Source organism: Homalodisca vitripennis, chromosome 3 (assembly GCF_021130785.1).
Source record: "Homalodisca vitripennis isolate AUS2020 chromosome 3, UT_GWSS_2.1, whole genome shotgun sequence".
Classification (NCBI taxonomy): Eukaryota; Metazoa; Arthropoda; class Insecta; order Hemiptera; family Cicadellidae; genus Homalodisca; species Homalodisca vitripennis.
In genome coordinates this window covers 199538769-199553819 of record NC_060209.1, presented here as the reverse complement: position 1 = coordinate 199553819, position 15051 = coordinate 199538769, and the positions used below count along the sequence as shown (strand labels likewise).

General features: G+C 38.2%; 1 protein-coding gene across 3 annotated transcripts in view; it reads left to right on the top strand.

Annotated features, from left to right (window-relative positions):
* LOC124358023 (chondroadherin-like protein) overlaps positions 1-5065 on the top strand; it is a 124213-nt gene extending 119148 nt beyond the window's left edge. For 2 of the 3 annotated variants that reach the window (XM_046810275.1, XM_046810276.1), the window contains exons 3-4: positions 367-482; positions 3504-5065. In XM_046810275.1, coding sequence (XP_046666231.1) covers positions 372-482; positions 3504-4571 — 1179 coding nt within the window. In that variant the 5' untranslated portion in view covers positions 367-371 and the 3' untranslated portion in view covers positions 4572-5065. Of the gene's footprint in view, positions 1-58; positions 483-3503 lie in introns of those variants that run through there. The other variant, XM_046810274.1, reaches the window with a different exon arrangement.
* The last annotated feature ends 9986 nt before the right edge of the window (positions 5066-15051 follow it).

The window sequence follows — 15051 nt, the reverse complement described above, 5'->3', positions numbered from 1 at the left end:
GTGTTGCAGGCGGCATGAGGCGTGTGTGGGTTTTGTGACTCTCCTGATCCTGTACCTGAGGTTCTCTTCGTCGGTCGTCACCTGTCCACCGGAGTGTATCTGTCTCTCTTAGTACCACACCAAAACTACCAGTAAAGTGAAGTCAGAAACTACTGTACTGTAACAGTATACATTTGTGTTGCAGGCGGCATGAGGCATGTGTCTGTGTTAGGGTCTGTGACTCTCCTGATCCTGTACCTGAGGTTCTCTTCGTCGGTCGTCACCTGTCCGCCGGAGTGTATCTGTCTCTCTCAGTACCACACCAAAACTACCAGTAAAGTGAAGTCAGAAACTACAGTACTGTAACAGTATACATGTGTGTTGCAGGCGGCATGAGGCGTGTGTCTGTGTTGGGGTCTGTGACTCTCCTGATCCTGTACCTGAGGTTCTCTTCGTCGGTCGTCACCTGTCCGCCGGAGTGTATCTGTCTCTCTCAGTCTCAGGTAATCCTTCCATCCTTAAATTTCTTCCATCTCGGTACACCGCGTTTGTGTTAGATTGGTTTAGTAGTGGTGCTTGCGGTAACAAAGAGAAGTTACCGATTACTATTACCTTCACATTGGCAGTAGAGCACAGTGAATAACTAAAATAAAATCACAATATAGTTACTCTCCCAACTGATAAAGGGTGTAAAATTTTTATTTTAAATTTTAAAGATTACATCCAAGAAGTTGCTACACAGTTATCTGATAAACATGCGTGCAAAAGACTACTTGAAGATCCTACAAACCAAAAATGTTACGAGCCCAGTAAAGGGTTGTCTACTCAGAATATTGAATTATTAACTCCAAAAAGGCCTCGAACATCAATATTTTACACACTTCAAAATTCACAATCTCATTCTTCCTCCTCCTGGTAGATCTAAGACCTATTGTTTCTACCTATGGCAATCCGTCAGAAAGAATTTTGGCTTTTACTGTTGATCAATTACAACTGCTTGTACACTAATTACCATCGTATATAAAATGTTTACCAACTTCAATGAAATAATTATTAATGTACTCCAACCACTTCTTTACATTTCAATTCTCATAACAGTAAATACACGATCATATCGTATGAAGACGGCCTGAAGGCTGTAGGGAATGTTCTAAATAATAGAAAACCCAATTTTATTCCATCAATCAACGTTTTAATTAATTTCATTCGATTCGTTCTCACAAAGAACAATTTTTAATTCAACAACAAGAACTATCTAAAATGTCTGGTACACCTTGTATGCTATCCTATTCATGGGAAACACTGAGAAGAATGTTTATTCATACAGCATCATGGCATGAAATATTTGAATGAGTTTCTGAAAATGAGTTTTCTCCTCTTAATTTACATGGATTTGTTGTGATGTAATGCCATTTTTTAGATTTAAACATACTTTTCTAATCAGGATAAATGAAAACGTAACTTTACCTTAAAACAACAAATGCAATGAACTATCTAAACCTTTATACAGGGTGTTCATTTGAAAACTTAAAACCCATATTAAAAGACTTATAGTCCAAATATCAAAATTCTGTAAACGGAAGTGTATAGTACTAGTCACATGTAGTTTTCCATCCAATGTACATCGAGTCTATTCCAAAAATTTTATGTATACGAACCAAGAATCTAATCATTATTGATGTAGACTACTTGAATTGAATTGAATAACAAAGTTACACTTAAACAATTTTAATTAGCTGGATAAAGTTTACAAAGGCACATTAAGAAGCCAAAAATCAGCCAAGTAGCTTCATTTATAAAACACGAAATTAACAATGTCATGAAAATTGTCTACAACGTCAATTGCATGGACAATAAAAATTATTCAATAGATTCTAAAACTTATTTTTCTCTTTATTGATTTTAAGTTAATCGTAATTCTAGAATTTTTCAGTGCATTAATAAGACATAATTTTGAAGTTTTATTAATTTATTAGACCACTTTACAACTTTTACAAAGCATATAATATTTTATATATAAATGAAAACTGAAGAAATTAAAAACTATCTGGTTATATGTTTACTGCAATTTATTTATAGTTACATTTATATGGCAAGTTAAGCCAAAACTAAACTTTTGAGTCTTCGTGGTGTTCTTCTGTCTTTGAAAACCGACGTATGAAAAAATTTACAAGTCTGTATTTGGAGCAGATAGGCTTGGTTACACAGACTTACATATACATACTGCATAATCTATTGACTAGACTCTTGTTAGTTTTATTGATTGGTTTACGCTAGAATGTCTACAATGTTGAATTTGTGTGCAGGGCAACAATGCCAACAAAGATGACTGCAACTTCACCAGCAACAACAATGTGCATTGTTCCTTGTTTATGCAGTTTTAACGAATATCTAGGATAACGATCAAAGTTATATTGGTCTTTTTAATGCTATGCTTGTTAGTGAAGTTCATTGTTATAAGCAGTTAAAATAGTTGTTTCAATATCAAACAACTGTGATGAAACAACCGACAATCATTTTCAACTAGGCATATTTCTGGTCTTTACTTTACTTTAATTTGACAAAAGCAAGCTCAATTCTATTATAGGTTCGAGGAAAAAGTTACTTTAAATAGCAAAATTTGTGTAATAGTTAAAAATAACGTGAATATAATCAACGTGCTGCACGTATCTATCTTTCCTGCGCGATTATTAAATTTTTCACGACCATCTCAATCTGTTCATCCACCAATGCTGGTAGCAGTATCAAAAGTAAATTCTAGGATGAGTTTGAATGCTTCACAGCAGACCGTTAAATAGCAGTAAGTTAAAAACACACCAAGCATGACTTTTCTTTGCTTTTACACCTACACAACTTCACAGCTAAATACTGAAATTGTATCTTTAGCAAAATAAATTTTGCTGTTTCAAACTTGATCTACAATACTACACAGAAAGAAGTTTAAATATGGAATTTTAGACTAATTGCTGACATGTATAAATAGTTTATTTTGAGTAGCACATTCAGCCCTTATTTGTTCGATACCTACTTAAAATGTGGTTGAGAAATACTAAAATATCAGTGTGTGGAAAATGGAAATGGAAAATAACTACTTCATAGCACACCGTTAAATAGCAGTAATTAAACACAAAAAAAGTGATTTTTCTTCGCTTTTATACCTACACAACCTCATAGCTAAATAGTAAAATGTGTCTTTAGCAAAATAAATGTTTTAATTTAAGATTTGATGTAAAATACTAAAAAGAAAGTGGTTTAAATATTTAATTTTAGACTACATGCAGACAAATAGCACGTCATTCAATCCTTAATTTAGTTCGATACCTACTTAAAATTTGGTCGAGAATTATTAAAATATCACTGAGTGGAAAAATGCTAAATCCAAAATTAGACTCTTGATTATTTTTGGTGTGAATTGCTTTAGTCGTTAAGTGTAGATTATTATTCATAATTTCAAGTATGTCTGTACTTAAACATTTCAAGTAAACTGTATGGAACAATTTCCTAATAAGGGTGTAATGTTCCAGGTACTGTGCAACACCGGAGGGCTGACAGAGATCCCTCTGAAGATGCTGCCCTCGACAGTGGAACATCTGTCTCTCACCAAGAACCACTTCCCGGTGATACGCAGTGACGCCTTCACCGGACTCCGCCACCTGCGGAAGTTGTCTCTCGACGGCAACAACATCAGCACCATCAAACCCTTCGCGTTCCGGGGCCTGCCGCGTCTGCGGGAGTTGTCCATCCAGCACACTCCCCTCACGACGGTGGCGCAGTTCGCCTTCGCCGGGCTCCAGAACATCACTGCGATTCTGCTCGGCCACAACAAGATACAGAAGGTCGAAGGGTACGCTTTCGCTGGGACTTCCAACGTCCGGCTCTTGCTGCTCAACAACAACCCCATCCAGAAGGTGGAAACCTCGGCCTTCTCGGGTCTGACCAACGTGGAGCACCTCCTGCTACCATCGGGCATCAAGTCCCTGGAGCCGGACGCCTTCAGCGGTCTGGACTCCGTGGGCCTCATCAAACTCCCCTTCATGGATCTGCAAGCCCTGAAGCCCCACACGTTCCGGGGTCTGAGCCACGTGCACGTCCTGGCCATCCAGGAGTCCGACCTCGGTACCATCAAGTCCGGAGCGTTCGAGGGCCTCGCCCACATCGGGAGCCTCAACATCTACAACAACAAGATCGACTCCATACAGGAGTTCCATATCAAGTACGTGAACAAGGTGAAGATCATAAGGTTCCACGGGAACCACCTACTGGAGGCGCCGAAGGCAGGGGTGGTCGCCATCCAAGGGGTGGAGACCCTCAGCGTGACCGCGAACCATTTCCCGTGCGACTGCAACATCCACGCACTCCTAGAAGGCCCGTTCGGGAACTCCACGGGCGGTGATTTCAAGACGAAGAACTTCTGCATATCACCGCTCGACGTCAACGGCAAGGCCATCGCTGAGCTGGAGGTGGACTCCATAGCGAGGTGTCAGGAGGAGGTGACCAGAGGTAACTGGGACGCACCCTCCAGTGCCCCCGGGGTAGTGTCCGCGTGTCTCACGTCTGTCGTGTTGATGGTTATGAGGGCGGGGGTCAGCTGACTGTTATGTGACGTCATGTGTTTATAGAGCACCCTCTGGTAGGTTGAAGAGCACTTGGTGGAGCACCGACTGCTGGTTGCCGTGTGGTACTTGACAGTACTAAGTGAATAAATAGTGTATCCTACCTCGAGACACTTTGTGCTTACTGTCTACATAACGGTTATTCATCCGGAATTATTATTTAAATCAATGGACCAAAGGAAGATTTTGTTCATAGACAGAGATCAACACCGTAAATGTTCTGTGAGCAGGTGCTCCCCCAAGTGGCAAAGCCTACGACTACCTCGTGAAGAAATCGGTATTCTTTCCTCTCGCCGGACTCTTGCCCACTCGCTAGTGTGGATCTATGCGCTTATTATCTTTCACAGACTTGTACATGTAGATAATTCTGTAATGTATGTAAGATATCAACTATTGTAACTGTAATTATTGTCGACAAACAGTGTATTGTTAGCCGTTGAAACTGATGGACAAATAAAATGTGTTGTGTTCAACTGGTCTTATTGTTTCCTCATTCGTTTGTTTTATGTTATGGTAGTACTTTGCAATTTTTTTTATTATTCTCGGAAATAAATATTCTCAGGCGACAGTCCTGCAAACCTCTCTTACATGCAACTTCCCACATTATCTCAGATTTTTCACCGAACGCTAACAGGGCTCTCCCCTGAGATATGTTTAAGTTTTTGATTTCCAATGCAACGATTAGATTAGGTGGTACGGACCTTCCTCAAAAGGACAAGGTTCTTTGGAATCGATTTTGATCTGGGATGAGCAAATTCAATGCATGGAAATCCAAATAAGGAATTAGTATCGAAGTTCTATGAGATTGTGGTGTGGGTTCTCAGACAATGGAACCCATCTCCAATGTTTGCTCTTTGCGCTCTTTTTCGGAATGTTTACCCAACATTTACAACTTGGATTTACCTTGGCTGGATTGGTTACATGGTTTGGATTTTACTCTGTGACGGAAGATCAATAAATTCAATTCTTTTAGGATAGTTATACTCTTTTGACGCATGTATATTAACTTTAGTACAAACCGTAACCGTATGGTGTCGAACAAATAATATACCATAACATATATTTACTTATTTACGATTTAAATTACTTTTTCCACATTAAATTAAAAACACACTACAGGAGATCTTCTAAATTTTGAAGCAAAATAAACCTGCAAAATCAATTGAGATATTCGTGTGGCTTCGTGAAAAACAAATTCCGATTTCATATTTTACTTCGTGTTATTGATGTATTGTCTAAAAAAAGGATAGTATAATATACTCATACTTACTGTACTTTAAAAACTTATTTACCATAAGAAGTACTTAAAGGTAACAAGATTGTAAGGACATAGTTTGTAAAGTATAAAATGAGTTTCTAAATCAGGTATTCTATATATTTAAAGGATTAAGAATTTTGTTTCTCCATCCTCTTTACGTTGTCCTGACATAAAACAAAAGATGGAAATAAATGTACTTGACTAAATTACACCGTACTCATTATTTATAGAAGACGCAAAATTATGGAAATAGATACTTGGATAGCTTACGTTAGTAGCGAGGTTAAGTGGTAGAGAGGACTTTATAGCCCTAACTTCGCCTCTAATAAAGACATTTTTCATTTCATTTCATTTATATTTCAGTAAAGAGAGAAATAATAATGAGAGAATTCTATTCACAATTTCATATATCAATGAAACAATGAACCTGTTGTTTTTTACAGAGAAAGTATATCTCTGTTAGATAGTAGGAACGTAACAGTTACTAATATAATTTTCATAATAACTATATCCAAAAACCTATATCCTAATCATATTTTTTGTTTTGTAGTTGGTATACAGGTAAATATCGTCATAGAGATGATGGAGGAGGGGGAGAGGTTCCACCACAGTCTATTACACTGGCTTTGATCTATCCATTTAGTCATATACCGATCCATATAGCCTGTACTGGTTTAGTGAATTAACTCTATCTGATTTTGCTGATTACAAGTACAAATTTAGAAGACTTGTCGTTGTTGGTAGTTTTGAATTCAATTTTTATTCTTATTATACCATTAATTGATTTAATCTGCTGTTTCGGAAAATCCATATATCTTTTTTAGAATACATAAAATCAAACGTTTTAACCATCTTCGAACTTTTTACCGTTTTGCAGAATATTTACTTGAAGTTTTACATGAGAATAATCATATTGTAAATTTTAAGTTTACTTCAAATATATCCTTAAAAATACAGTCGTCACTTGGCAAGATGTTTGGAAATGTTACTCTCATATTGTGGGTTTTTTATTCTCACTACGATAATAAATTGAGATATACCGAGAGGCATCAAATCAAATAATTTTAAGTTTTAGCAGTTTTTATTTATTTCGGATACCCATCTGCTATTTAGGAGGGTTGTTAAAACTATGACATGTATCCATTATGCCGATCACAGTTAGCGTTATTTTCTTTTGTACGTTTATGTGTAAAAGTAAAGGAAAATATATTGGTCAATAATAACAATACACTTGATACACATTTTTGTGTTGGTGTATCTTATCTATACCTGGAAATAGAGACGAAATCAGAGAAAAAATTTCGGCCTCAAATATTTGACATTATTGGTGTACCAGAATCACGACTTAAGCCAAGTGTTGTGTCAAGTTAGGTGGCCTTCTCAGGGTATGTTCTGCTGAGAAAAGACAGTAATTCTAAAATTGGTGGTGGCAGTTTATGTCAGAGAGGGCCTGTGGTGTAGGCTATTGTCTGCATGTCCCTCTGAATATTTGGCCATGCCGGAATCCATGTTTATTGAATTGGTTTATCTGCATCGGGTTTACTATTGCTCGGTATGTGGTATCGTCCTCCCAGAACAGGTCATATGATAGACTTTGAAAATGCTCTCTTACACCACTTGCCCGGCTACAGTCGAGTCTTGATCATGGGTGACTTTAACACAAACTTACTAACAAAGGCAGATTATAATACTAGGCAACTGATAACAATGTTCGACTCCACTAACATGACTATACTGCCACTAGGCCCGACACATCACACTGCCGAGTCAGACACCCTTCTGGACCTTCTAGTTGTTACTGACCCCTCTGACGTGACGCATCTAGGGTAATTTCCAATTCCAGCTGTTTCACGCCACGATCTTGTGTACTGTGTTATCAAGGTCAAAGTTCCAAAGCTAAAAGTAAAATTGATTAAATACAGAGATTTTAAAAAAATGGACGAAGCCTCTTTTATATGTGATGATTATTGAACCCGAGGACAGAATCTACAGACATTACAATCTGTTTAATCTGTTTATGGCATGGTTAAACCATTTAACACCACCATTCTGGAGCTATACGATAAATAAATATACACCAGTTGTTACCAAAAGCATAACCAAGAAGCAGCGCCCAGTGCCTTGGATCACGTGTGAAGAAATTCTTAGCTTGATGGTTCAACGTGTATAGGAGAGCTCGACGAGCTATTGACTCTATTTTAATGGTTCAATATCGACAAATGAGGAATAGAGTTTAACAACTTCTAAGAAATTCCAGATTGAAATACACGCGTACATTTTTTGAAAAGAAACAGTAATCTACCGATTTTTGTTGCTGTCTTAGGAAACTTGGTATAGGCAAAGACCGCGCTTCCCCTTAGATCCAATTACTCACAAATGATCTTAATGACTATTTTGTTTCTTGTTGTCTGACTGTCAATACAAATGAAGTTACAGATGTTGCTAACCAACTTTTAAATATGCTTATCAATCGGCACGAATGTGAAAAATTTACTTTTAAACCTGATACTTTCAGACGTGTTAAGAGTAATTTACCGTATTGACAGTAATGCTGAAGGGTCAGACGACATAACGATTTGTTTAATAATAATAATTTTGCTACTCTCCCAATAATTACATACTTTTTCAACACGTCACTTAGGCAGGTTATTTTCCCTTCACCGCTGTTTTTTCCGCCCCTTGAGCAAAACCTCAGTTCCAACACCTTTCTAAGACTTCAAACCAATTAGTATTCTGCCTGCTTTATCCAACAAAAACACTACATCTATAGAACACTGACATCAAAAATTTGCTGGACTGGACTTAGTAAAAATGGACGTAGCTAAACCACGAAAAACTAAACCGATTGTTATATATCATTACCGCTATCTATCTTTGATCGATTTTACATATATACGTAACGATACTGTAAATTGAACTGTACTCCCAGATTACTATAGAGTTAAAAACTTAGGTCTGACAGTAAGCTGGACTGGTGCAGAGACACAGACTTGAAGAAAGTCTTTGTATCAATACAATTACTAAAAAAACTGCAGAGGTTTTTGCCACTTCACATAAAACTGTTGTTGGTCAAAGTACTGCTTCATTTTTCTCATTGTAAAAGTGTGATGAACGGTATGACTGACTTTGGGTGAAAAACTCCAGACAACCCAAAAATTATTGTATGATATATGCATTTAATCTCAGTAGAGATGAGCGTATAACACCATATAATATTAATTCAAAGAATTTTCAATAGATATAAAATTAGTCTATTCAATTTTAAATTCTGTGGCAGGGTCGGCACAGGTCTCTTCGCTACGGTTGCACTGGCATGAGTAGTAAGTGTGAGGACATTATATAGAAGACATAAGAAAGTGCCTTGAGGCCCTAATTTTGCTTTAAATAAAGAAATATTGTATCTAATTTAATTTCTTCGAGATGAAGATAAGATACAATTAGTTAGGTGCAGCAGCATTACTGTATCATGTCGAATACTGCCTGTACATCACTTTAAACCATTCCTATTCAGGGATGAGAATATTCCTATTCATATTGGTCATGAGAATATTCCTATTCATAATTGGTCATGAGAATATTTAGAAAACTTACCCTACCTAATTACGTAATAGTTACGCACGTGCACCCTCCTTCCTTACCCACAGCCCTACACGAGGGTATACTGCCCCGTAATACCCCAGGGCATGAGTAGGGTATATCTGGGTTGACCTTCTCATACAGGGTAGTTTTCTCATGGGTTTAGCGGTTTATTCCGGGGTATAGAGGTCGTCCCTCGGATAGGGTAAGTTCGAAAGTCAGTAGTTTATTACGTAGAATTTGAATATTTTTAATCTAACAAACAACAAGTAAGTGGTCTGTATAGGCACATGCATTGAAATTGTATTCTACTTTTTTTATTTCATCCTTTCAGTTCTTGTATATTTATTTACCACTTAATACGTTTTACATTTAAAGTTTTGGTAATAGCTCTCAAAGTTTGAATACAAATATTGAAGTCAATTATTCAAAAAATTCACTATCACATTCATGCATTTGCTTTGTAAAATTGTCAATACGTTATAATTCACAAGTCATAATGAGATAATTATACACCCGCTTATTAGGAGTATAGTATTAAGTCACTGAAAGGTGACCAATGTAAAATGATCGAGTTACATTTCGGCCATAGGTGTACGAGGGTGGTGCATCAATAGCCATAATTGAATTACAAGAGCTGTGAGGTTGGCAAGCGTGATCAGATTAGCGGTTGTGGCCGCCATATCAGCTGTTGGTTGGGAAGCCTGCCTTGCACGCGCTTGGTTTTGAAAACTTCATTGGTTCAACGTGAGGTTAGCTCTGTTCGAGAACTTTCACTTCCTCAATATAAACTGTAGAAAATCTTTAAAATCTTTTCAACTACTTGGTGTGAAAGTTTTTTTTCGTACCTTGAATATACTATGACGGAATAAGGATATAAACGTTGAAATACGTTGTTTATATAATCGTGATTGAGTTAACTCGTAATAGTTAACTCAAAATTTTAACTATTAAACTTCCAACTTGTCATCCTTCATTATAAGGTGTGGAAAGAAGAGAATGGGTTGTGAAAGCCTTTGGTATCCATGTAATAACTGAAAAAAGCGGGTACTTAGTAAACTGCCGTACTAAAAGAAATAGCGCTCGATCTAAGTGAATTCCGAGAAAATTTTCAGAGTAAAATTCATGTGGTATGATATCAGCCACCATTAAGATTGGCCTACACTCGAAATTTACCGAGCGCAAAGTCATTTCAGAACATTTGATTTTGAAGAATTTGGTTTTTAGATTAAGGCTTTGGAAATGTAGGACGCTTTTGTCGCAGTGTCGCATCATCTGTGAATTGTAAGATTGCACCGTGCGTCAGTGATGATTTTATGTAAAGCGGGAAGAGAATGGTACTTATAATAGATCCTTGAGGAACTCCATAGCTCATCTTCATTGAAGTCCGGATGGCTATATTTCTTTGACTTAGAAATTATTTAAGCCACAAGAGAGTCACGCCTCGAATGCCAATTGAATTCTAATTTGTCAAGTAGCTTTAAATGGTTAACTCAATTTAAAGCCTTGTATAGGTCAAGAAACACACTACGGTGCGGTTTCGACCATCCAGCCCCTCCACAATTATATTGACAAGACTCATTACAGCGTATATCGCCCTTATAAATCCAAACTGGTCGTTATAGAGCTGATTTTGTTTGTTTAGAAATGGAATCATTATCATAAAAAATAGTTTGACTGACAAACTTGAGACAGGCATGTAGTTATTGATGGGATCGTCTCCTTTTAAAATTGGAATTAGTTTTTAAAACTTAAGGAGGAGGGGAAAACTCAAGTAAAAAATGAAACATTTACTAGTGAGGATAGAGGTTTCACGATATGCGTAGAGCTACATCGACATTGAAGTTATCGTATATGTGACACAAATGAACCGTAGACACAATCTGAATGCAATGCCGCTGTCCATATGACAGTGACTATGCCTTTAATAAATGCTTTGTGGCTGCCTACGTAGTCATTCTGTCCAAACTGACAGGTAATTAAACAATTATCGTAGATGTGACTCAAATGAACCGTAGACACAATCTGAATGCAATGCCGCTGTCCATATGACAGTGACTATGCCTTTAATCAATGCTTTGTGGCTGCCTACGTAGTCATTCTGTCCAAACTGACAGGTAATGAAACAATTATCGTAGATGTGACACAAATGAACCGTAGACACAATCTGAATGCAATGCCGCTGTCCATATGACAGTGACTATGCCTTTAATCAATGCTTTGTGGCTGCCTACGTAGTCATTCTGTCCCAAACTGACAGGTAATGAAACAATTATCGTAGATGTGACACAAATGAACCGTAGACACAATCTGAATGCAATGCCGCTGTCCATATGACAGTGACTATGCCTTTAATCAATGCTTTGTGGCTGCCTACGTAGTCATTCTGTCCAAACTGACAGGTAATGAAACAATTATCGTAGATGTGACTCAAATGAACCGTAGACACAATCTGAATGCAATGCTGCTGTCCATATGACAGTGACTATGCCTTTAATCAATGCTTTGTGGCTGCCTACGTAGTCATTCTGTCCCAACTGACAGGTAATGAAACAATTATCGTAGATGTGACACAAATGAACCGTAGACACAATCTGAATGCAATGCTGCTGTCCATATGACAGTGACTATGCCTTTAATCAATGCTTTGTGGCTGCCTACGTAGTCATTCTGTCCCAACTGACAGGTAATGAAACAATTATCGTAGATGTGACACAAATGAACCGTAGACACAATCTGAATGCAATGCCGCTGTCCATATGACAGTGACTATGCCTTTAATCAATGCTTTGTGGCAGCCTACGTAGTCATTCTGTCCAAACTGACAGGTAATGAAACAATTATCGTAGATGTGACTCAAATGAACCGTAGACACAATCTGAATGCAATGCTGCTGTCCATATGACAGTGACTATGCCTTTAATCAATGCTTTGTGGCTGCCTACGTAGTCATTCTGTCCCAACTGACAGGTAATGAAACAATTATCGTAGATGTGACACAAATGAACCGTAGACACAATCTGAATGCAATGCTGCTGTCCATATGACAGTGACTATGCCTTTAATCAATGCTTTGTGGCTGCCTACGTAGTCATTCTGTCCCAACTGACAGGTAATGAAACAATTATCGTAGATGTGACTCAAATGAACCGTAGACACAATCTGAATGCAATGCTGCTGTCCATATGACAGTGACTATGCCTTTAATCAATGCTTTGTGGCTGCCTACGTAGTCATTCTGTCCCAACTGACAGGTAATGAAACAATTATCGTAGATGTGACTCAAATGAACCGTAGACACAATCTGAATGCAATGCTGCTGTCCATATGACAGTGACTATGCCTTTAATCAATGCTTTGTGGCTGCCTACGTAGTCATTCTGTCCCAACTGACAGGTAATGAAACAATTATCGTAGATGTGACTCAAATGAACCGTAGACACAATCTGAATGCAATGCCGCTGTCCATATGACAGTGACTATGCCTTTAATCAATGCTTTGTGGCTGCCTACGTAGTCATTCTGTCCCAACTGACAGGTAATGAAACAATTATCGTAGATGTGACACAAATGAACCGTAGACACAATCTGAATGCAATGCTGCTGTCCATATGACAGTGACTATGCCTTTAATCAATGCTTTGTGGCTGCCTACGTAGTCATTCTGTCCCAAACTGACAGGTAATGAAACAATTATCGTAGATGTGACTCAAATGAACCGTAGACACAATCTGAATGCAATGCCGCTGTCCATATGACAGTGACTATGCCTTTAATCAATGCTTTGTGGCTGCCTACGTAGTCATTCTGTCCAAACTGACAGGTAATGAAACAATTATCGTAGATGTGACTCAAATGAACCGTAGACACAATCTGAATGCAATGCCGCTGTCCATATGACAGTGACTATGCCTTTAATCAATGCTTTGTGGCTGCCTACGTAGTCATTCTGTCCCAACTGACAGGTAATGAAACAATTATCGTAGATGTGACTCAAATGAACCGTAGACACAATCTGAATGCAATGCCGCTGTCCATATGACAGTGACTATGCCTTTAATCAATGCTTTGTGGCTGCCTACGTAGTCATTCTGTCCAAACTGACAGGTAATGAAACAATTATCGTAGATGTGACTCAAATGAACCGTAGACACAATCTGAATGCAATGCCGCTGTCCATATGACAGTGACTATGCCTTTAATCAATGCTTTGTGGCAGCCTACGTAGTCATTCTGTCCAAACTGACAGGTAATGAAACAATTATCGTAGATGTGACACAAATGAACCGTAGACACAATCTGAATGCAATGCCGCTGTCCATATGACAGTGACTATGCCTTTAATCAATGCTTTGTGGCTGCCTACGTAGTCATTCTGTCCAAACTGACAGGTAATGAAACAATTATCGTAGATGTGACTCAAATGAACCGTAGACACAATCTGAATGCAATGCCGCTGTCCATATGACAGTGACTATGCCTTTAATCAATGCTTTGTGGCTGCCTACGTAGTCATTCTGTCCCAACTGACAGGTAATGAAACAATTATCGTAGATGTGACACAAATGAACCGTAGACACAATCTGAATGCAATGCCGCTGTCCATATGACAGTGACTATGCCTTTAATCAATGCTTTGTGGCTGCCTACGTAGTCATTCTGTCCAAACTGACAGGTAATGAAACAATTATCGTAGATGTGACTCAAATGAACCGTAGACACAATCTGAATGCAATGCCGCTGTCCATATGACAGTGACTATGCCTTTAATCAATGCTTTGTGGCTGCCTACGTAGTCATTCTGTCCAAACTGACAGGTAATGAAACAATTATCGTAGATGTGACTCAAATGAACCGTAGACACAATCTGAATGCAATGCCGCTGTCCATATGACAGTGACTATGCCTTTAATCAATGCTTTGTGGCTGCCTACGTAGTCATTCTGTCCAAACTGACAGGTAATGAAACAATTATCGTAGATGTGACTCAAATGAACCGTAGACACAATCTGAATGCAATGCCGCTGTCCATATGACAGTGACTATGCCTTTAATCAATGCTTTGTGGCTGCCTACGTAGTCATTCTGTCCAAACTGACAGGTAATGAAACAATTATCGTAGATGTGACTCAAATGAACCGTAGACACAATCTGAATGCAATGCCGCTGTCCATATGACAGTGACTATGCCTTTAATCAATGCTTTGTGGCTGCCTACGTAGTCATTCTGTCCCAACTGACAGGTAATGAAACAATTATCGTAGATGTGACTCAAATGAACCGTAGACACAATCTGAATGCAATGCCGCTGTCCATATGACAGTGACTATGCCTTTAATCAATGCTTTGTGGCTGCCTACGTAGTCATTCTGTCCAAACTGACAGGTAATGAAACAATTATCGTAGATGTGACACAAATGAACCGTAGACACAATCTGAATGCAATGCCGCTGTCCATATGACAGTGACTATGCCTTTAATCAATGCTTTGTGGCTGCCTACGTAGTCATTCTGTCCCAACTGAAGGTAATCAAACAGTTGGAATGTGGGGCATCGATGGATCAAACTCGAAACAGAATCTAATGGTTTATTCCTAGGGCTACGGTAATAGCTTTGATAATAGTA